Source organism: Dermochelys coriacea, chromosome 8 (assembly GCF_009764565.3).
Source record: "Dermochelys coriacea isolate rDerCor1 chromosome 8, rDerCor1.pri.v4, whole genome shotgun sequence".
Classification (NCBI taxonomy): domain Eukaryota; kingdom Metazoa; phylum Chordata; order Testudines; family Dermochelyidae; genus Dermochelys; species Dermochelys coriacea.
In genome coordinates this window covers 16,672,166-16,696,204 of record NC_050075.1, presented here as the reverse complement: position 1 = coordinate 16,696,204, position 24,039 = coordinate 16,672,166, and the positions used below count along the sequence as shown (strand labels likewise).

Here is a 24,039-nt window from a genome sequence, read left to right as displayed (position 1 = left end):
TCAAAGTGCTCATTTTCCCAAGGCTTCTCCAGCTACGCCATGGTGAGTGGCTACTCTCCAGCCCTTTCCTCTGGCCAAAGAGACATACAAAAACATCTTCCTCTGGCTGGCATGGATACACATAGAGGGAATCCACTGAGGTTGTGGATGGCTGCCTTCCTCCAGCCCACAAAGACCACTGTCCACTATTACCACCCTGCCAAAGGAATGCTCCTTCCCCATTGGCTCCTCCTAGGGCCGGTTGCAAAAAGCACTAACAGAGCCTGCTTCATCTGCTACAGTCCAGCCAGGCCGCCAGTTAAGCATTCCCCCAATAAAAGGGAGCAAAAATTTAATTAGCAGTGCAACTGATGGTGTAGAGCGCATCATGCAAGATCCTGCTGAGTGCCCTCAACTCCTTATTCCGTGGCTAGAGACGCTCAAACAGGCCCTGAACATGAAGGGAACATTTGGCAATGCTGTTATCCTTCTGGGTCCTCAGCATTCTGACTGCCTCTGTTTCCACTGGCTCAACAACCTGCTCAGCCCACTTGTGGAGACTGCCAGGTTTGGCTCCGCCACCCCAGCAGGGCCCAGGAAGACCGTGGAAGCAGCTTGGTGCACACACAGAGAGGTCAGGTAAATGAACCGCTGTAAATGGCTCTTCCGCACCCTCTGCTGGATGATTTCAGGAAAGGCTCTCCCAGGCTCCGTGGGGTGGCCCAGTCATCCCCAATCCAAGACAGGCTGTTACACTTGGCATCATGAGGGCTCATATAAAAGGCCATCAGCGGAGACCCTCTTGGCTCCTCAGCAGTGTAAAAACACAGGGAGCAATTCTGTGCTGCACCTTGTAGAGGCACAATATAAACTTAGCAATTGGGTGGAAGGAGTTGGGGGGCTGGGGAGGTAAGTAGCTTAAAGTCATTTTGCACCCTCCTAATCCTGGGCTGTTTCAGGAGCTGAAATGGCCCTCAAAGTAACTTAGGCACTCAACCCAATCTGCTGAGAACCTTTGTAGTACACAGCGCCTTCCCCACTCCCATCATCTGCAGACCCTGGCATACCCCCTACAGTGGCCTGTATGGGGCATTCATTGTGCTGCCTTCATGTCTCTGCCAGGGGAATTCTCTGGTTGGCTCTAGGGCTTTTATGGCCTGACACCACAACAGCATATGGGGGACAAAATGGGTTTTAAGCTCAATATGGTGCACCTATCTGAAGTGAAGGAGCCTGTTCATTTATTCTGTTTTTATTTTTAAACACCGCTTACTCCTCTCCTTCCCCTCATCTCCTCTGTGGGCCTCCCCTCCCTTTGTGTATTTCTTTTTTAAAATTCCCTTTAAGAAAGAAAGAAAGGAACAAACAAACAAACAAACCACATGCAGCTGTTCTGCATGGAGTGAATACGAGGCTTTGGCCAGCAAGATGTTTTCTTCCAAAACCCAAGAGCTGAAACAACTGCAGAGGAAGTTGTGCTTTTAGAAACCTGGAGTCATGCTGCCTGTTCTCTGATCGCTGTAAGCCTCCAACTAGATCAGGGAGCGAGGGCTGTTTTCGAAGTCACTGTTTGTAGTTAGACAATATTTAAGGCAGTATTTTATCAGTTTCTGTGGAAGCTCTGGTGAAACATCCTAATGCCATTACAGTAAAATAATGATTGAAAAAGGCAGGAACCAGTTTTTTCTTGCTGCAGACTTCTAGCATTTTGTACCCCAGTGCTACAGGGCTAAAGGATTGCTGGAATCAGTTACCATCAGGTGGCTGTTCAGTGACCTATGGGAAGTGAGTGGGCATTTTCAGTCCAGTTCCTAGCAGACAACTGTCCATGTTCCAAAGATCGCCATGACAACTGTCACTGATCATTAAAACCAAATGACACTAAAAACCACCATCACATTTGCATTAATTGGCACCACTGGTGGTAACCCAGGTAAACGCTCAGGTATGGAATCTGCATAACAAGTGAAGATCCTGGCTCCTCCAGGTAAGGATCAAAAAGCATTGTCTGCTCACTGTTTGAGAGGGAGAAAGCCATGAATAAGTTCCTCTTGCAGGCACAATTACATGCTTCCCATTGCTTTTGTGCTTGTTTGCATTCCATTTCTGAGTTCGTTTACTGTCTAATTTAATTCTCAATCTCTTTAACTATTGGTAGGTGAATTTGACTATATTAATTTCCTACATTAAATGAAAGAGTGATAAATAAAACCCTAGGCCTTCATTACAAGCTCGGGACACTGACTGAAAACAACCCAGATATGCATGAGAATAGAAAGTGAGCCTGATCGGACAATGGGAGTCTTTCCATTGATCTCAGTGAAAACTGGAGAGGACTACTAAAGCCAAATAGCACACTGCTGGGTGCAGCTGATTACCCTCGATCATTCCCTGGATTCAACTTACTTTTTCTGCATTCATTTATAATATGTTCCTGAATTTTAAAACAATAGGTAAAAACTGTGCAATTTTGAAAGCAATTAAAAGTTTGTATTGAATAAGAGTTCGAATTTCCTTACAGGCAATGGGTTTATTTTAAGGAAAAACACATCAAAAGGGGTAGTGAAAAAGATAAACATTCAAAAAAAATTCTGTATTAATGACAAAAATGATGTGCGTGTCACACAGACACCACACAAACTAACACAATCCTTCCTAATCAGTTTCAGTGCGACTTGCCATCTGACTTGCTTTTTAAAAGGAGACCATTTTTATTGGTTAAAAATAACTTGATATGGTCAAAATGAGCAGAGGTTAAAGGGTTTTTTTTATAACAGTGCCAACACAACAACTTAGAGAAGACTCAGCAAGATGTATGTTCAGACAAACACAGCAAAGATGAATGTGAACAATAATGGGAGGTAGAAGCATGAACATTTCTTCTTCTATGAACCCCTCATCGCAACAGAGATGGAAGAAGTCAACTTGTCCGCCCCCACGACAGTACCAGCCAGTGCAAGATCCTTTCCCATGCATAATTTACTAGGGTTTTGTCCTGCCTCATCATAAACGTCCCACAACATGGAGCTTCCACTGCGTCTGAGCTGTTATAAATAAGCTTAACAAACAGACAGAGATTGATATTTTGATTTAAAGGATCAGTGGTGGTAGTCTGAAGAAAAACAAGGCAGCCCCAAACACAACAGATTCCAAGATCAGCAGAAGTCAGGATGTGGGGTTTTTTTTTTGTTTTTTTGTTTTTTTTTGCTTTTTGTGTGGATTTTTTTTGTAGACAATAGCACTGGTGACTGAGAGGAACTGTAGGCATCATCTCCAATCCTGAGCCTGCCCACCCAGGCATACTACCAACTAAACAGCTCCCCTGGCACAGTGAATCAAATTAGCTGGGGTCACAAACTTTCAGCTTGATGTTAAGTTAAATGACTAAGAATGATTAAACACTGGAAAAAACAAGCACTCCGATGGAAATACAGCGAGACGCTTACATACAATAGCACAGCGGCCCTCCAGGGGCTGATTCTTCCAGATGGTGTCTGAAATGCCGATTAGCCTATCCAATGACATCTTTCCCAGAAGTACTGCAGTCAGTGTTGCAGAATGTCTTTAGTAAATTTCTGGGAGACGTTAAGGTGGAGGGGAACAGTACTAGCCACCGCTGCTGTTATTTCAATTCCTCATCACTTTCGCTGTGATAAATAGAGCTGCCTGGGATACAATCATGTTACCAGGTATTAATTCTAATCGCCACTTGGGTGACATGAAGATGGTTTCAAAAACAGCCATAAACACATTTCATCATAAAGGCCAATGGCTATAGGAAATCTCACTCACCACTGACTAACTGGCAAGGATCAGTAGGATCACTCAATATGTTATACTCCACCATGTATTTTAATAAGGAGCCTTTAAAGAACAGATTTGCATGCTGGTTCTATTACTATACTGTGTTTGTGCTCCTGACTTAACAATGCAATACTTCAAAAACAGCTGTGCTTGATAAATAAGTAACACTTTGGAGATTTTTAATGGCAGGAGCTAAAGAAAGATAAACACTTTACAAATGTTGATGAATTAAGCCTCAAAAGAACCCTGATAGAGAGGTATTCACCATTTCACCAGTAGGGAAACTGAGGAGCAAATCATTTGCCTTTGATACACAAGTCCCACAGCAAGAGCATGGCAGGTACTGTATTTGAGTCTAATGCAGCTGCTGCCAATGCAAAGTGCTATCTGCAAATACCTTCAAGCTGAGGACAGAGCAGAATAGCACCTTCTGTAGAAAAGTGTCACACTGAAGGCCTCCACAGTAGTGTGCCATTTACACCAATCACAGGTCTCTGAAACCTGATCCACTTGCCATTTAATCTGTATGTGAATCACTAGTGCTGACCACATTCATTTCTAAATATAAGGGAAACCTGAAGTTGTAAGCAAAATCTGGCTCCTTTGCTAATGAAGTTTTGATCTAAATAGTCAACATTTGAGCAGGATGTTGCTTTTACTTTAAACACATTAAGTCCTAAAAAGACCCGGGGGGAGAGGGGGAGAGGAGCAGAGCTCAGTTTGGCAGCGCCTTTACAGAGAGCTTGTGTCAGCCTGGAGGCTGGAACTCAGCAAAGATACTCCCCTTGGGTTCTGTTGTTAATATGAGGAGGTCAGGACATGCCCTTTTCCAGCCAGACAATAACAATATTGAAGATCAACAGGGATTAAAATAAATGACCTTGCAACCTACTTGAGTGACACCCCTAATCTTCTAGCCTGCCAGCGAGCTTAGAGCTCATTACTATGCTTCAGACATCAGCAGCTAATGAAGACATGGCAGGCAAGACACAAACACTGACTATATCACCACATTGTGAGGCATGAGGCCAAAGACTGAGTGTCTTCAGCTACTAAGGCGATGATGCTTTTGGACGGTGGCCAAAACCTTTGATTCCTCTCAGCACTAAAGAACCCACAAAGGACCAAATCCAGCCATCTGTTACAGCCAGGGAACCTTATACTGAAACAGATATATTTGAGAGAGCAGTACCGAGGCCATGATTTGGCCCACTGTGTGGAGACAGTAATTCCAAATGCACTGATAGGTTTCAGAGTAGCAGCCATGTTAGTCTGTATTCGCAAAAAAGAAAAGGAGTACTTGTGGCACCTTAGAGACTAACAAATTTATCTGAGCATAGCTTTCGTTGAAGTGAGTGATGCATCCGATGAAGTGAGCTGTAGCTCACGAAAGCTTATGCTCAAATAAATGTGTTAGTCTCTAAGGTGCCACAAGTACTCCTTTTCTTTTTTTGCAAATGCATTGATAGTTCTTAATACATGCATTCTGGTTAAAAAACTAAACAAAAAACCAGAGGTCCTGGCATATCAGTTCAGATTGTGCGGTAGGTGCACCCAAAGTAGAAGCTTATGTTTGCCAGTGGCCAGTACCTAATGCTTTTTTGAGCCAGGCTGGCAAACATATGACCCATGAGATAGATCCAGCCCAGATGATATAGTTACGGGGCCCATACGGAGAATCTATGATAAACATTCATTAAAACAATAGCCTTTATGGCTGCAGAGATAACCTTCCAAATGTGAACAGAGTGTGACTCATGCAGTGGTGTTTGCCTTAGTCTGCAGAAAGCCTGGAACAATGACTTGCAAGTGTGACCGCCTCTGTCCCCTGTTAGCCTCATTGGACTATCAACTTTAAAACACGATTATGAAATTTCTGTGTCAACATTAAATAAGTTAATCACTGATCACTTTAGTACATAGGGTTGGAAATTGGAGTTGCTGCAAGGAGGAAATGCAGAGGGGAAAAAACAGAGGAGGATCAAAGATTGAGAAGGGGGAAGAGAAATCAAGAGAGGACAATAGGGAGGACAGAGCGGCAGTCCAAAGGGTAGAAAGTACAGTAGTCCCAAGGAGAGCAGATTTTCCAGTGAGTGATGAATGTGACACTAAGGCACCGAACAAATAACTAAATATTCATTCAGTTACAGACATCTACTAGTTAGAGACACCTCCTAATTCATATTGGCCTACCAGGCACAAAACAGCATGAGATGGGGTTGGAATGCTACCACGTTAAGTGACTGTTTACAACTTTTCTTAACTGTTTTTTTTTTTTTCATGCATGTCTAGGGTGCTTGGAGCTCTGGATGGGTATTTTTCCCTATGGAGTTATTAGAGCTAAAGCAATAAATGAAATTCTAAATCCGACTGAAACAGGGCTTAAAAACCACATGCTTCAACTTACAGCAGGTTACCTCTTTGGAAACCTATGTGGAAACGTCCTCCTGTCATGGCTTCATTTCAGATTCCAGAGCAGGGGAAAAAGCACCGAACTGCTCTCTTGTGTGAGCAGCTGTATCTGTTCTAAGTTCTGCTGCACTTTTGCATTGATATATCAACCTGCCCATGAAATGCTTTGGCTCCTGTTGCACATTGCTACTGCCACATGAACAGGGCCAGCAACAGGGGTAGGTGGCATAGGTGACTGCCTGAGACAGCAGATTTTCAATGGGTAGTGAAGTGAGGAATGCCCCTACCTTGATCCCGAAGAGTCACTCCCACACGCTGGCAGGGGCAGCAGTGCTAATTGTGGGTCAGACATGGACTGCTGATGCTGCTGGCTGGTAGGATGTGAATGGGATTGAGGGACTTGCAACCCCTGAGTTTTGTGGCAGAGCACAGGGTGGAGAGACAGTGCCCCCCACCTTGCTACCTTAAATGAGATTTTGGGGCCCAACAGGGTCTGCTTTGACCTCTGAAGTACTGAATCTCACTATTCAGTTGTGCTTGCTAGGAGGTCTTCAGTGTTCAAAACACCCAGGATTTGTAGCTCTCCATACTTCACAGAGAGAGCAATGGAATTGTGAAGGCAGAAGGCAGACTGCAATGCAGAGGGGCTTAGCACAAAGTAGAAACCGGGAAGGAGATGGTGACGCATTATCAGGCTGTTCAGCACATACACACACATAGAGAGGAATAGTAGCCTTGAACTTCAAACAGGCAAAATCTTTCTGAGGTGGGAGGGACATCTGAAGGCCTGAGTAGGATTCTCTCTCAAGTGGACATTCTCAAACACTGGGCTGAGTCTCGTTGGTCAGACACAGAGCCCTAACAACATGTCAGCCCCTTTTGCCCTTCCCTTCAGCACATTCATCTACAGGTAAAGAAGCTCTTCCAGGAGGGAGTCTATTGAAAAACCAGATGAAATTATGGAACAGTCACTGCCCCCCACAATCCCACAGCAGCTAAGCCCACCACCTACACTTGCTATCTCCATCCAGTTAGTTTACACTATTCCCTTCACACTCTGACCAACTGTTCGGATGGCTGTGTTGAAGTCTGACCAACAACAGGGTTCTTTCATGACCTGCTATGGGGGGAAGTTAACAACAAGAAAGTGGGTGGGGGAGGACTAAAATAACTCTGCTAGTAGTAAACATAGCTGGACAGGAAAATTAGATCTAAAGGGAGAGCAACTAGAACCATGAGCAACATGAGATAAAACTATTAGAGACAAAAACAGAGGGAGCATGTGGCAGGTATAGGAATAAAAGCTAACATATGGTTCAGCTATTTTTCTGAAGGTTACAGGCTGCATTTGGGAAGACTGCCAAGATATGCAAAGCATATGAGTGAGGCCCAAGCAACAGATCAGGTGAAATAAAAGCCCCTTTAAAGTGAATGCCCTACACAATTTTTAGTGTTCCAATCCCCACACTCTCCTGACACCTCACAGAATATGTTAATGAGAATTCATTTCCCAAAGTGGAATTCCCACCCCAGGTTCTGGTATTTCGACAACAGCCTCCGTCACTAGGGCTGGTAATAAGCTGCTTCCCTCTAATGCGGATTTGAGACACTTACCCATTAAGATACTCAATAGCTTTTGAACTCTGGAGTTTACTCCAACAATTCGGTAGAGCCCTTGCTCATTGATCCCTGGAAAAATAAAGAGGTTACTTCATTAGGGGAATGTTAAAAGATTAACATTTCTTTCATTTCCTTGGCTTTGCTAATAGCTGCAGTAATTAAAGCTTCCACCAGCCGCATGCAACACTCTCAGCCTGGCTGTTCTAGAAAGGGTTGAGATTTGGTTTTGACATCTGGGTTTTTATGTATTTATTACAAAGTGTTGTCTCCTGATCAGCTCAGGAATCAGAGGATGGTGGTGCCTGTTCTCCACACTAGTGGATAACAGAAAGCAAGGAAGCACCAGAAACAAATATTTGATTGGCAACAGGAAAGTGGGTGAATGCGTTGAGGAGTCTGATGCTGGTCAGGGACTGTGTCTTTCCATGTGTCAGCAGAGTGTGCTGTACAATGTGATTCTGATCCAAAGTAAGGCTTATGGTAGTACAGAACTAAATAATAAAGGACAAACAACACAGACCTACTTTGCTGTTACAGACACTAGTCAAAGGACCTGACTAACTGGAGCTGAATGTTCCTCCAGTCTTACTGAAGGGAATGAAAGTTGAGGGCATTTTGACCTTTGCAGGTCTAAATAAATGTGTTGGCTTTGTTTGCCCTTTTTTTTTTTTTAAACCAGGGTTTTAATCACAGCCAGCATGTTATTTGAACAGAGTTTGTACCATGGACAGCAGGAAAATCTCAATAATGCAAACTTTTTTTCTTCATTTAGGGCGTTGCAAAACTTCACCAGCCTGCAGCTCTTCAGTAACCACCGCATACTCTATGTCCTTAGGATATGAGCCTCAGCAGCACTGCAGTATGGCAAATACTCAGTTCCTATCATCACCCAATGTTCTGAATTCCCTTACAGGTAGGAAGGAGAACAATGGGCTGGGACTCGGGAGACCTGGGTTCAAGTCTGGATCAGCTACAGATTTCCTGTGAGACCACGGGCAAGTCACTTTCTCTTACCTGTGCCTACCCCTCCTGTAACATGGGGATTTCTCTACTTTACAGGGGTATTGAGAATAAAATTCATATTTGTTCGAGAGGTGCACACATTAAATTATATCCAAAATTAGATTTCAAATTAAATTCCGCTCCTAATTTTAAAAATCTAGCCCAACATTTCTTTGTTTATCCTTCAGTTCTTGAGATCTGCTTAATACCTGTGTTCTCCAGTTATTCAAGATAAAGTACCTGGCCAGCTAGGGCATCTGTGCCAGCCTATAATGAGGTATATCAAATATGAGACTCTGAGGGTTAATAAATCATTTCTGTGCACAAAAAGAGAAGGTAAGCACAGACAATGCTAAAAACAGATGCAAGACTTTCCCTAAAAACAAGGGCATCTGGTGAACTACTATACCTCTTGTTTCGACAGCATGTATGCATTTCCTGATAATGCTGAATCCAATATTATCCAACTGAGCAGCTGAAAGGAAAGAAAAAAAACTGATAAAACATTTAGCCAATAGGGATGATTTCACAATGAGCACTCCATTCATCCAACAGAATCATCTCCAAGATTGAAATAGAGATTGTATTGCTTTTTAAAAAATAATTTGGGGGGGATACATTTGATGTCCACAAAAGAGAGAGACTAACGCACTACCTTTCTTCAGGAACAATGCAAGCAAGTACATAACACTGCTCATACATCTTATTTCAAACCCCCATGCTGTTCCAATCCTGGGGCTACCCACAGCTCTGCCAATGCACTTCACTCTTGACCTGCAGCACCCTCTCCAATTCTAGTACCAGTTCCCTGCAGAGATGCAGGTTTGTGCTTGTTGACTGCATTCATTCAGGACCAGGATGCTATCTCCTGTATGGGACTTCTGGCTGGGAGGTCTGTCAGTCTCTCTTGTTCGCCACAAGCCACATTATTTCAGATGACCAGACTCTAAACATTCCACGAGTCCCCTACTTCATCTCCTACATGAGTTATTTCCTTCCTAATCTCCACCTGAAACATGATCGCTGTTGCTCGAGGGGTGACTTTACCTTGAGGGTTTCCTCCTGTGTCAGACTTCTGTAGGTATGTAGGGGGGTTGGTTCTTTTGACTGAATTTCATGTTTTGCTTGTTTTGTTTTTTTTAATTGTATGATAGGTTGGTGCGTTTTGATTGATGCCCTATAAAATGTGCTAAATAAGCAACTGGAGAAGGAAGAAAGGTAACCAAGGGCAGACTGGAAGGTAACAACTGGAAGAGGTTGCAGGAGAAAAATATGAGTGGGGATGAAGGGAGAATGGATGGAGGATGTAAAATGGGAGGTGAAGGTATGTAGCAGTGAGTGTTACCCAGTGAAGAGAGACTGGAGGGATGGAGTCCTTTGGCAATGGAAGAAGGGAACAGATGATGGGGATATGTATCTGAATTGCTGGCTGAAACAACGAAGGGCTCAAAACTCTTTAAAGCAATGTTTTCCAAACTGCACCTCATGGCCCACTGTGCAGTTGGTAGTGATCCAAGAAGCCACATGGTGCTTAGAGATTAGAGTACAAGGAAACTTTGTCCAAGGAGGACAAAACACCTATCACCTTAAAGACACTACATAATACTTTCCCTTATACGATAAGTAAGCATTGTGAGTTGACCTAGAGAGGAGAATGGTTCAAGCAAATCACAAAGAGGTGGAGATGTTTCCTCAAGACACAATCTATCGAGATGTGGCCCATGCTACAAAAAAAGTTTGAGAACCCGTGACATAAACCAGCAGGAGAGATCTTGCACTGTGATTGTTGGTTCTCCTTCATCGTGTAGGAGGGAACACAGCCAACTCTAGTCATGACTGACCCACACAGGATTCAAAAACTAACCTACTCCCCTTGAAACACCTTGCATCCTAAGGGCATTATATTATTCAAGCAAACACCTTTGAGTCCCAGACTGTAAAATGCCCAATTAAAAAGATTTTTCCCTTGTGGCTCGCACACAATACAACAGATTTCCCTCCCTCCTTTGAAGACTTGCACAGTGGAAGTAGAGTCCTTTCTTCTATTAGTGCTAATGAAATATTTATTCTGTGCAAATTAGGATGTCCTGAAGGAATCCAACTCTTGAGCCCGAGAAGAGGATCTAAAAATTTCATACTAATGGAATATAGCACTCAATTAACTCATGCTGTTGCAGTATTTCAAATTTAATTTAAACAAGTTACTAATACTTGTACCCAAATACCTGCTGGGATCCTGAGGGAATACTTATCCCTTAGTCAGCTCTCATTCAGTACATGGGGTACACTGCCTCCAGTCAGCTGTTTATCAAGGAAAATTACTTCTCTTATTTGAAAAGATTTGAGAAATATGCAGAAACCACACTGAAAGTACATTCAAGAGTGTGCAGAACTTTATGCACCACCTAGAAGTCCCATTATAGAGGAAGCATGATCTAGTGTTTACAGGAATGAGAAGAAGTCAGGAGAAATGGGATTTATTCCCAACTCTACACAGACTTTGGACAAGTCATTTAACCTCTCTGTGCCTCAGCTGTCCCATCTGTGAAAAGGGCAATAGAGTACTTCCCAACAGTGCCTCACAGAAGCGTTGTGAAACTGAATTCATTAATATTTTTAAGTGTTTTATGGTCTTTGGATGCAGGAAGCTAGAGCAGAGAAAAAAATACTATTTTATTTCCTCCTACATAAATACAGGTGAACATCAAATTTCAAAGACACAAAATGGTACTATTTCTGGGCTCCAAGAGGAAAGTTTCAAAGTCCAGGAATCATGGCGGTTTCACAACAGGAGCAGTGCAATATTTTTCCTTTACCCCTTCCCTAACATTTGGTAATCCAAAAGCACATCGAACACACAGCTGATTCACAACAATGGGACAGTTTGTTGGCTGTCCGTAGCTTGCAAGGTGCAGCCCCCTTACTAGTTAATTTTACCTGTCACCCCAAGTCACCTGTTCATTTGTTTTAAAAGTTCTGTGCTGATACCATTACTAAAATGACAAATGGCAAGAGAAACAGAGAGAATATAACTTCTCTAAATTTATTTTTCTAGGAAAACCTGCTGAAATGCTGAGCCAACACACACACATTAAAGAATGCTCACATTACAGGACATTCATAATGGCTATGAAGTTTTACATGTCTTGCTAACTGCCATGGGTCCTTTAACAGCCCTGCTATTCCCCAGGAACAGATACAATGGATTATCTGGGGCACTGTGTTCTAGTTTAGGGTTTCAATTGAACAAATCAAAACAGAGCAAAGCTATTTAGGTCCACTTCCGACCCCTTCTGCGACACTACTCCACAAACCTTAGGCACTCAATATAGAATAAACCGGATATGGCAGGCCTACTACTACTTTGACAGTCTTTAACATAAGCAAATTATTTAAAAAAAAAACAGTTCCAGCAAAACCAGAGTGCTCGACTAGTGATTTGGAGTGCCTTGGATTTCAGGTGCCCAACACTGCAAAAGGGGCCTGATTTTCAGAAGGGCCTCCCAAATTACTGGTCAAAATTTAGGTTGGAATGTTTTTTGCTGTCAGTATGGCCTACCCTGGATTCTCCCCAACCCCTCCAGGTGCTACCTTGCCCTGCTCTCCTGCAGCTTTAGTTAAATTCCTTCCATGTTTAATATTGAGAATGTGAAGGTTACAAATGGGCATTCTCCCTCCCGCACAGTTTATTCCCACTGCTGGAGATTCATCATGAGTCCACTGCACCACTCAGTACTGAATGAGTTACAGCTAAAGGGATCATAGCAAGACCTTTCAACAGTGTTTGCCAAGACAGAGTGAGGAAGCAGGAGCAATCCTTCCATATGAAAGTGACAGTATAATCCTCCCCAAGCTGTTGAGTCAGCTCTTTATGCTCCTTGCTGAGCTCTGGATCAGGAAAGGTCAGGGATTTATTTGCAATCTTGGTATCCTTATGCTCTCCAGAAATATCTAATTAAATAAATATCCAGGCAGCCTTATTTATCCTTTAATTTGACTTTTAATGAGCACCATAAAAAGCTTGATTTCCACTCTCCCTCACAGAAGCTTCTTTTTATCTCTCTTGTTTACTCACTGACTTAGCTCAGAGATGACAGATCATAGCTGCATCTGGAACTACTAATGCCGTGATCCTTAACACCCACGCCATTCACCCTAGGCAGCTCCATGATCTGCAGCACAAGGCTTCAGCTAGATTTTCCCCAATTCAGTAGTCAATTCCCCCATTTAGAGTCTGTTTGCTAACATCTGATGGTCTGGGAGTGGATGGAATGAGTGCGTGACTGAGAGCTTGTCTACACTACCAGCCGGATTGAGGGGCAGGGATTGATCCAGCAGGGCTCAATTTATCGTGTCTAGTATAGACGCAATAAATTGACCGCCAATCACTCTATCATCGATTGTATTCCACCTCAACGAGAAGCGCAAGGGGAATCGATTGGAGAGTGTCTCCTGTTAACACGCCGCAGTGAAGACACTGTGGTAAGGAGATCTAAGTACCATCGACTTCAGCTACATTATGATGTAGCTGAAGCAGCATAACTTAGATCGATCCCCCTCTGTAGTATAGACCAGCCCTCAGTCTGTTGCATTTTGAGCTAGCACAGTGAGCTGCGGACAGGAGTTGGAGGCTAATGGCAGCAGAGAGAGTGATCCCTCCCACCTTCCTTGAATACACATGGTGGCCAGCATGCCTCTCAATTCTGTGTAATAAGGGGTGTTCCTCATCCCCATCCTATATTCTCTTGCTCACATTATTTATTTCCATTAGAAGTACAGAATTGCAAAGATGAAGGTAACTGTCATTTACTAACAGAAACCGAGCTTCTGCTCTAATTATTTGTTCATTTTGAGCCTCTTATCTTGCGACTGGGCAGTGGCAGGTTGAGAGGTACAGTACGTGGAACCAAATTTCAGGGGATGCGGCTTGCCTCGGTGTTTCCCTATGCCCCACTTCAGTGGATGGATGTGGGTCAAGCACACACACATACAACAGTATTATTGTAGAAGTATTTCAATGCACAACTGACCAGAATATCAAACCAAGATAGCATTCACACCATAATCTGGCACAGAGACATTTTAATCAACATTTGACAAGCACCACCATTATTCCAGCTTTTTTGCTGACTACTTATCCTGTTTTATGCAACATCTTGAACTACTCTAGTCGGGCCCGTCTCATCTTGAATTTTTGCCATGTACATTATTTCTATTTAATCCCTTAATTCCATCGTTCGATGCTGACACTGCAACTACCCGAGAATAGGGGAAGGGAGAAAATCAGCCTCAATCTGATCTTGCTGAATCCAGACTTACAAATGTCACACCACACCAGCTACACAAGATCAAACAGATTCCTCTGCAGACTACATTATACAGCTTTGTGTTTTAGAGCAGAACAAAACAAAAACTATCTCAAAGAGTTTTACGGAATTAAACACAAACGGAAGGAGAGATAAATTAAGAAATGGAGACCAAGAAACATGAGATTTTTGTTTGTGATTTAAAAGATGAAAAATTGATGAGATGCCAAGATGACAGGGAAGAGGAGCTGCAAAGCAGAAGGCTCTCGCATTGAACACATTCTCACGGAAACTGGATGTAGGACAGAGATCAGGCCAGTGTGCGATAAGTGAAGGACGTGAGGTGGTTTGTAGAGAGCATAAGGTCTATGAAGAGTTTATAAAATTAAGGTGGACAATTTTGAACCAGATTCTGAAGCGAATGGGGAGCCAGTGGAGTCAGAGAAGGAGGATGCAGTCATTCATCTTCTTCCGTGTACCAAGTCCAAATGGCCTAGAGTATTTGTTTTCAGAGACTAGAGCAGGGCAGCAGAACAGGACAGGTCTGGATTTTGCTAGCCAAGGAATTAAGATACACTTAGTGTTAGAAGTTCATTGAAACTCATCCCTCCACCCCAGACATCATCCCTCTCTCAAGTCACTCCCTTTACTCTCTAAGCAGAGCAGGATAAATTATTTTATAGGATGCTGGCCCCTCTGGCCACTCACTACCTTATAAAATCCGATGGCTCCGTAAACTAAGACAGCAGCCAAGAAGCAGACTTCAGTACAACATCCTGGGTCTCAGACCACTGCAACTAAGGCAATAAAATAGTCTTGTTTGCTCTGGGAGTCAGAACTTAGACACAGACTCCACAGGAGCAATCAATCACTGAATCAATTTTAACATCGTTATAGGGAAGTTCCATACCCAGTATCACATGGCAAATAACCTAGCCAATGACCTAGTCTCTGGTGCTCCCTGTCCCTGGAATCAATTTGAACAGAGCTGGTCATATGTACAGTTCAATTCATACATGCTTTTTAAAGGGCCCTAGACCACAGTTGTATCTTTGGACACTTGAGCAGCTGCTTTAATTTGGGTTACCATATGAAAGAAATCGGTTACCTACCTTTTGTAACTGTTGTTCTTTGAGATGTGTTGCTCACATCCATTCCATTCTAGGTATGTGCATGCCCATGCACCCAGTTGTCGGAGACTTTTGCCTTAGCGGTATCTGTAGGGTCAGTTGTGGCACCCCCTTGAATGCCGCACTCATGCGTCGGTGTATTAGGTGCCGCTGACCCTATGCCCTATCAGTTCTGTCTTGCCGGCAACTCCAACAGAAGGGCAGGAGCGTGGGTCATGGAATGGACATGAGCAACACATCTCGAAGAACAACAGTTACAAAAGGTAGGTAACCCTTTTTTCTTATTCGAGTGCTTGCTCATAACAGTTCCATTCTAGGTGACTCACAAGCAGTATCCTCGGAGGTGGGCTCGGAGTTCACAGTTTGGCAGCTAAAAGTACTAAGAAGGCTGTAAAAAAACACTAATGCTCTTGCGATCTACAAGACAAGGCATTCCAACCAACTGTCACAGGCAGTAAGAAGGAACTAAGAGGGCGTGGGGTGGTGGCACTTAATATACCGATGCATGAGCACCGCACTCAAGGGGGCACCACCGCCAACCCTACGGATACTGCTAAGGCAAAAGTCTCTGACAACTGTGCATGTGAGCGCACACACACCTAGAATGGAATCGACATGAGCAAGCACACGAAAAAGAAGAATTGCCAGAGGCCGACTTAATAATATTTTACTTTTATGTACACACCTTTCACCTGAGGATCTTGGTGCACTTTACAAACACTAAATGCAGTCTGTGAAGTAGGCAAGCAGCCTTTTCCTCATTTTGCAGATGTGGCATGGCAAAGGAGAAGCTACTGAAAGACAGGCAACTTTACCCAGGCCTTCCCAACTGATTCAATCCTAGATTCTCAGTTGACTAGCGAAGCTGCAGGCAGCAGAGGAACATGGTGTTTGATCTCCTCTCGAATGCATCAACTTAAGCTTTGAAAAGCACCCAGGCACCTTGGTGAGAAGGGTCACTAAGGGTATGTCTACACACTGCAATTGAAAACCTGTGGCTGGCCTACATCAGCTGACTCTGGCTCTTGGGGCTCAGGCTAAGATGCTGCTTAACTGTGGTGTAAACATTCAGGCTGGGCCTGGATCCTGAGCTCTGGGACCCTCTCCCCTTGCAGGGTCCCAGAGCTCAGGCTCCAGCTGGTTCTGCAAATTCAACACTGCAATTAAACAGCCCCTTAGCCCAAGTCAGTTAACTTGGGCCAGCCACGGGTGTTTAACTGCAGTGTAGACACACCCTACGTGCACTTACAACTGCTGTAACTGGTGACTTTCCCAAAGCTACACAAAGTCGGTGGCTGGGAATAGAAGCCAAGAGGAAACAAAGAATCAGCTAACCCACTCTCTTCCCCTTGAGAGTAAAAGTACACTGTCCCTACAATGCCACTAGTCCCTACCAGAGCCAGAATGGAGATCTGGCTAGGACTTAGCCATGCTGCCAACCAAATACTGGGTACCATATTTACTCACACTGTCACTGCACTAATGCACTCTGGGAGACATCTCAAGTACAAACGGTGCTATCAGACCAAGTTTTAATCTCTCTTCTATTCAGCAGGGTCAGACACTGGTTTGTGTGGCACAGAGCCCCAAGCTGTAACCTACATAGTCCCTGAAGGAATCAGTAAAACCTTGATTTGTCACTGTGTCCCTAAGGAACCAGCTCTTAACATGCCTCCTCTCAAACTAATATATTGCAGCTCCAACTGAGTGAATTTAGAGACTGGCTCGGACAATGCAAACGACACTAATTGTACCATCAGAAGCAAGGCTAAGACAAAGTTAGCAGCACTGCACAGCCCACCTAGGTATCGAATTACCTGTAATTGCACCATCTTGTATCACTCACCACCTCTATAAAAAACAAAACTGACAGGATGTAAATCTTGCCTTGGAGAGGGGAAAAAAGTTGTGGGGAGAGGAGCGGGGGAGTGGGGTTGAAATCATTTTCTATTTCTCAGCACCAGTGGCTGGCAAGGACAGAAAGGGAAGCCATGCTACCAGGCTGCTCAGTCAGCTGAATGTCAGACCTATCAGATGAAGGAGCTCAATGTCCAGAAGCAAGTCTGAAATTCCCCATTAGTGTGTATACCCCTTCTCAGATTCAGGAGGGGAAAACATTCTATTTATAAGCCACACCGGGATCCCACAGCAACAAAGGCCTATGATCTCATAGGGCTTTCATCTTAGCTACCAGCTGCCTAAAAATGGCAACAGGACTCTCATCCTCCTGCCCTCAACCCTCCAGCCCTCCCTTAGCTCATGCCCTTAATAAAGCTGCCAGTGATCTGCTCAAAGAGTTAGACACCAGTGGGAGCTAAGGAAACAGACAGTGTGTAAATAAACTTGCCTGTCATAAGTGGCTCAAATGAATATACAGGGTTTAGACTGCCCCTCAAGAGGGCTCCCCAGATTTATTGGGGCATTGTGTATGGAGAGCCTAAGCCAGGCATTGCAGAGCCAGTGTAGGTTTTGCAAACTTAGTGTGCCTTAAACAAAGGGAATGATGGGGAATTAGAAAATGCAAGTGACCATGGAAAGCTTCCCAAGGACGGGTGACCTGAACTCTACCGCTGCCAAGGTGCAGTGTGTTTTAAAAGTAGTAATAAAAACTGCGATCATTTTGCAACCTGATCATTTACAAGAGGTCACAGGCCCAGGTTAAGGTTCTGACTGATCTTTGTTCTCTTCCCCCCCGACAATCGATCTGTGCCTTATTTAGCCCAGCCATAAAATGGGGATACGAGCGCTTTGAGCTCCTCTGAGGCAAGGTGTCATATAAAGACAAAGTATTACTCCTTCACACAGCCCTTTGTGAATATGAAGCACTATGTCAGGGCTGGGTGTTCATCATTTTGCTTCACACGGAAGCACGATAAAAATACCAAATGTGATTAAAAACCACACGCAGCCAATAACCAGGGATGAATTCATGTCAGGAAAAGGGAGGCAGGGGAGTGGAGGAGCAAGAGCTGAGAGCAGCTGCAAAAAAAAAAAAAAAAAAAAAAAGCATTTACAAACATTCCCTCACTTAGTGTCTATGTCCTATCACAGTGAGAGGAGCTTCCAGGCAACTATGAAAATAGGTTCTTGTCCCAGAGAGCTTACAATTGAAATATTTACTTGTTTAAAAAGAAAGAGTTGACTTCAGTGTGCCCAGTAACATTAGGTGCACTTAAGAGCTTTGAGTAGCTGCAATTTGGAGGATATCTATGCTAGCCCAAACCTATTGAAAATGGTCCAATTATGCATTTTGAGACATAGGAGGTGACAGGTGGGACAAGGTGGAACTGCTACTCCTAGGAGCAATGGGAGTACTTTTCTGAGTCCAGGACACATTGATTGTCTGGGCCAAGTGAGTTAAGTCTTTAAGATCCATCTTTTGGGTTCTTTTTCAGAGATCTGACTGGGCAGGGTCTTCCCAGTGTATCTGTTGGCACTGGCTTGCTCCATAAGACTTTTACACTACATATTCTGAGTCCTCTTTTGGTAAAAAGAAGGCTGGTCTACTGGGCCCTCCCATTGGTTGAGTTGGAGAGAAGGAAGGATTGGTGTGGTTTATTTTATTTATAAATATCAATAATATTAAACAAAATCGTACTTGCTTTTTTATAATCATCACTCTCATATATCAAGGCTGGCACAACTGATAAAGAGAGCTTTAAACTAGGAATTAGGGGGAGATGGTTGGGAGATGTCCAGGAAATCTCCATGCCAGATTTTAGCATTGAGAGGGAAGACGACGAAGTAAGAAAGGATACAGCCGTGGGTAGGAGAATGTATATAAGGAGCGAGGGCGGTGTGGATATCAGTCTAATAGGTTATACTGGCTATAGAATGACTGTGCCTAATAGGGTACAAAATGTGAGCGAGGCCAAACAGCAAAAATTAAGATGCTTATACACCAATGCGAGGAGCCTAGGTAACAAAATGGAGGAACTAGAGCTACTGGTGCAGGAAGTGAAACCAGATATTATAGGGATAACAGAAACATGGTGGAATAGTAGTCATGACTGGACTACAGGTATTGAAGGGTATGTGCTGTTTAGGAAAGACAGAAACAAAGGTAAAGGTGGTGGAGTAGCATTGTATATCAATGATGAGGTAGAATGTAAAGAAATAAGAAGCGATGCAATGGATAAGACAGAGTCCGTCTGGGCAAAAATTACATTGGGGAAGAAAACTAGTAAAGCCTCTCCTACAATAGTGCTTGGGGTGTGCTATAGACCTCCGGGATCTAATTTGGATATGGATAGAGCCCTTTTTAATGTCTTTAATAAAGTAAATACTAATGGAAACTGCGTGATCATGGGAGACTCTAACTTCCCAGATATAGACTGGAGGACCAGTGCTAGTAGTAATAATAGGGCTCAGATTTTCCTAGATGCGATAGCTGATGGATTCCTTCATCAAGTAGTTGCTGAACTGACTAGAGGGGATGTCATTTTAGATTTAATTTTGGTGAGTAGCGAGGACCTCATAGAAGAAATGGTTGTAGGGGACAATCTTGGCTCAAGTGATCATGAGCTAATTCAGTTCAAACTAAATGGAAGGATTAACAAAAATAAATCTGCAACTAGGGTTTTTGATTTCAAAAGGGCTGACTTTCAAAAATTAAGGAATTTAGTTAGGGAAGTAGATTGGACTGAAGAACTTATGGATCTAAAGGTAGAGGAGGCCGGGGATTACTTTAAATCAAAGCTGCAGAAGCTATCGGAAGCCTGTATCCCAAGAAAGGGGAAAAAATTCATAGGAAGGAGTTGTAGACCAAGCTGGATGAGCAAGCATCTTAGAGAGGTGATTAAGAAGAAGCAGAAAGCATACAGGGAGTGGAAGATGGGAGGGATAAGCAAGGAAAGCTACCTAATTGAGGTCAGAACATGTAGGGATCAAGTGAGACAGGCTAAAAGTCGAGTAGAGTTGGACCTTGCAAAGGGAATTAAAACCAACAGTAAAAGGTTCTATAGCCATATAAATAAGAAGAAAACTAAGAAAGAAGAAGTGGGGCCGCTAAACACTGAGGATGGAGTGGAGGTTAAAGATAATCTAGGCATGGCCCAATATCTAAACAAATACTTTGCCTCAGTCTTTAATAAGGCTAAAGAGGATCTTGGGGATAATGGTAGCATGACAAATGGGAATGAGGATATGGAGGTAGATATTACCATATCTGAGGTAGAAGCGAAACTCAAACAGCTTAATGGGACTAAATCGGGGGGCCCAGATAATCTTCATCCAAGAATATTAAAGGAATTGGCACCTGAAATTGCAAGCCCATTAGCAAGAATTTTTAATGAATCTGTAAACTCAGGAGTAGTACCGAATGATTGGAGAATTGCTAATATAGTTCCTATTTTTAAGAAAGGAATTAAAAGTGATCCGGGTAACTACAGGCCAGTTAGTTTGACATCTGTAGTATGCAAGGTCCTGGAAAAAATTCTGAAGGAGAAATTAATTAAGGACATTGAAGTCAATGGTAAATGGGACAAAATACAACATGGTTTTACAAAAGGTAGATCGTGCCAAACCAACCTAATCTCCTTTTTTGAAAAAGTATCAGATTTTTTAGATAAAGGAAATGCAGTGGATCTCATTTACCTAGATTTCAGTAAGGCATTTGATACCGTGCCACATGGGGAATTATTAGTTAAATTGGAGAAGATGGGGATCAATATGAACATCAAAAGGTGGATAAGGAATTGGTTAAAGGGGAGACTGCAACGGGTCCTACTGAAAGGCGAACTGTCAGGTTGGAGGGAGGTTACCAGTGGAGTTCCTCAGGGATCGGTTTTGGGACCAATCTTATTTAATCTTTTTGTTACTGACCTTGGCACAAAAAGTGGGAGTATGCTAATAAAGTTTGCAGATGATACAAAGCTGGGAGGTATTGTCAATTCGGAGAAGGACCGGGACATTATACAGGAGGATCTGGATGACCTTGTAAACTGGAGTAATAGTAATAGGATGAAATTTAATAGTGAGAAGTGTAAGGTTATGCATTTAGGGATTAATAACAAGAATTTTAGTTATAAGTTGGGGACGCATCAATTAGAAGTAACGGAAGAGGAGAAGGACCTTGGAGTATTGGTTGATCATAGGATGACTATGAGCTGCCAATGTGATATGGCTGTGAAAAAAGCTAATGCGGTTTTGGGATGCATCAGGAGAGGCATTTCCAGTAGGGATAAGGAGGTTTTAGTACCATTATACAATGCACTGGTGAGTCCTCACCTAGAATACTGTGTGCAGTTCTGGTCTCCCATGTTTAAAAAGGATGAATTCAAACTGGAGCAGGTACAGAGAAGGGCTACTAGGATGATCCGAGGAATGGAAAACTTGTCTTATGAAAGGAGACTTAAGGAGCTTGGCTTGTTTATCCTAACTAAAAGAAGGTTGAGGGGAGATATGATTGCTCTCTATAAATATATCAGAGGGATAAATACAGGAGAGGGAGAGGAATTATTTCAGCTCAGCACCAATGTGGACACAAGAACAAATGGGTATAAACTGGCCACCAGGAAGTTTAGACTTGAAATCAGACGAAGGTTTTTAACCATCAGAGGAGTGAAGTTTCGGAATAGCCTTCCAAGGGAAGCAGTGGGGGCAAAAGATCTATCTGGTTTTAAGATTTTACTCGATAAGTTTATGGAGGAGATGGTATGATGGGATAATGGAATTTTGGTAAGTAATTGATCTTTAAATATTCAGGGTAAATAGGACTAATCCCCTGAGATGGGATATTAGATGGATGGGATCTGAGTTACCCAGGAAAGAATTTTCTGTAGTATCTGGCTGGTGAATCTTGCCCATATGCTCAGGGTTTAGCTGATTGCCATATTTGGGGTCAGGAAGGAATTTTCCTCCAGGGCAGATTGGAGAGGCCCTGGAGGTTTTTCGCCTTCCTCTGTAGCATGGGGCATGGTTGACTTGAGGGAGGCTTCTCTGCTCCTTGAAGTCTTTAAACCATGATTTAAGGATTTCAATAGCTCAGACATAGGTGAGGTTTTTCATAGGAGTGGGTGGGTGAGATTCTGTGGCCTGCGCTGTGCAGGAGGTCGGACTAGATGATCAGAATGGTCCCTTCTGACCTTAGTATCTATGAATCTATGAATCTATAAACTCTTAATTCCTCAGAGTGCTTTACAAACTGATGCAGATCATCATCATCATCATCATCATCCCCCCAATTTAATGGATGAGGAAATCTGAGCATCATGCTCCAGTGCGGATGAGAATTACAGTCTCACCTCCCATTCTCTTTTGTCTCATTCAAACTGTTCCAGGCCAAATATAAGCAACAGACATGGCCGCATCAGTAATGACTGCATGCTTTGATGGCGTGCAGGGCAATTCCTATTCACAGCACCTCCTCCTCCTCCTCACAATGCATCAGTTTTCCCAAGCAACAAGATCTTGCTCTTAAAAAAAATACTTACTGCCTTCACTTTGATTGTCTTTGTTCAAGTTGTAGACCTGGAAAACAGAAGGGAAGTCTTTAACCTTTTAGCTATATAAAGTTCCACATGTAGTTACTAGAACAATTATTATGCATTATTTACAATACACAAATGCCTAGAGGCCCCAGCAAAGATCATAGCTCCTTGGTGCTGGGTACAGTACGAACATACAGTAGGAGACAGTCCCTGCCCACAAGAGTTTACAACCTAAATAGACAAGACCACGAATAGGAGAAAGCTAGAATTATCATCTCCAGTTTACGGGGGGGAACCAAGGCATAGTGAAATTAGGCAACCTATCCAAGGTCACACAAGGTCTGTGCCAGAGCCACACACATAGGTCTTGATCCCAGTCCAGTATTTTAACCACAAGACCTTCCCTTCCTCAACAATTCTGTCTTAAGAGACATGGCACCATTAAGTCCTGGTCATTTTCACATCACCAAAGATGCATCTTGATGGACACAAAAGGGGTGTTTTTAAATCCTGTTAGCTTAACACAGTTAAAATCCCTGTCAAGATATAGGTTTCAGAGTAGCAGCCATGTTAGTCTGTATCCGTAAAAAGAAAAGGAGTACTTGTGGCACCTTAGAGATTAACGAATTTATTAAAGCATAAGCTTTTGTGAGCTACAGCTCACTTCATCAGATGCATACAGTGGAAAATATAGTGGGGAGATTTTATATACACAGAGAACATGAAACAATGGGTGTTACCATACAGACTGTAACAAGAGTGATCAGGAAAGGTGAGCTAAGAGATTGAAGTGTTCTCCGACTGGTTTTTGAATGTTATAATTCTTGACGTCTGATTTGTGTCTATTTATTCTTTTACGTAGAGACTGTCCAGTTTGGCCGATGTACATGGCAGAGGGGCACTGCTGGCACATGATGGCATCTATCACATTGGTAGATGCGCAGGTGAACGAGCCTCTGATAGTGTGGCTGATGTGATCAGGCCCTATGATGGTGTCCCCGAATAGATATGTGGATACAGAATAAATGGACACAAATCAGACGTCAAGAATTATAACATTCAAAAACCAGTCGGAGAACACTTCAATCTCTTTGGTCACTCGATTACAGACCTAAAAGTGGCAATTCTTCAATAAAAAAAACTTCAAAAACAGATTCCAAGGAGAGACTGCTGAACTGGAATTAATTTGCAAACTGGATACAATTAACTTAGGCTTGAATAAGGACTGGGAGTGCATGTGTCATTACACAAAGTAAAACTATTTCCCCTTGTTTATTTCCCCTCCTACTGTTCTTGTAAAGTGCTGGAAATGGCCCACCTTGATTATCACTACTAAAGGTCCCCCCCCCCCGCTCT

The 24,039-nt window shown here is 43.1% G+C and overlaps 1 protein-coding gene across 7 annotated transcripts in view; it reads right to left on the bottom strand.

Annotated features, from left to right (window-relative positions):
* The window catches only part of ARHGAP26 (Rho GTPase activating protein 26), a 315,168-nt gene that overhangs the window by 127,185 nt on the left and 163,944 nt on the right, over positions 1-24,039 (bottom strand). For all 7 annotated transcript variants that reach the window (XM_043491279.1, XM_043491281.1, XM_043491282.1 and 4 more), the window contains 3 exons: positions 22,687-22,723; positions 9,227-9,292; positions 7,810-7,884 (listed from right to left, as the gene is read on the bottom strand). In XM_043491279.1, coding sequence (XP_043347214.1) covers positions 7,810-7,884; positions 9,227-9,292; positions 22,687-22,723 — 178 coding nt within the window. The remainder of the gene's footprint in view (positions 1-7,809; positions 7,885-9,226; positions 9,293-22,686; positions 22,724-24,039) is intronic.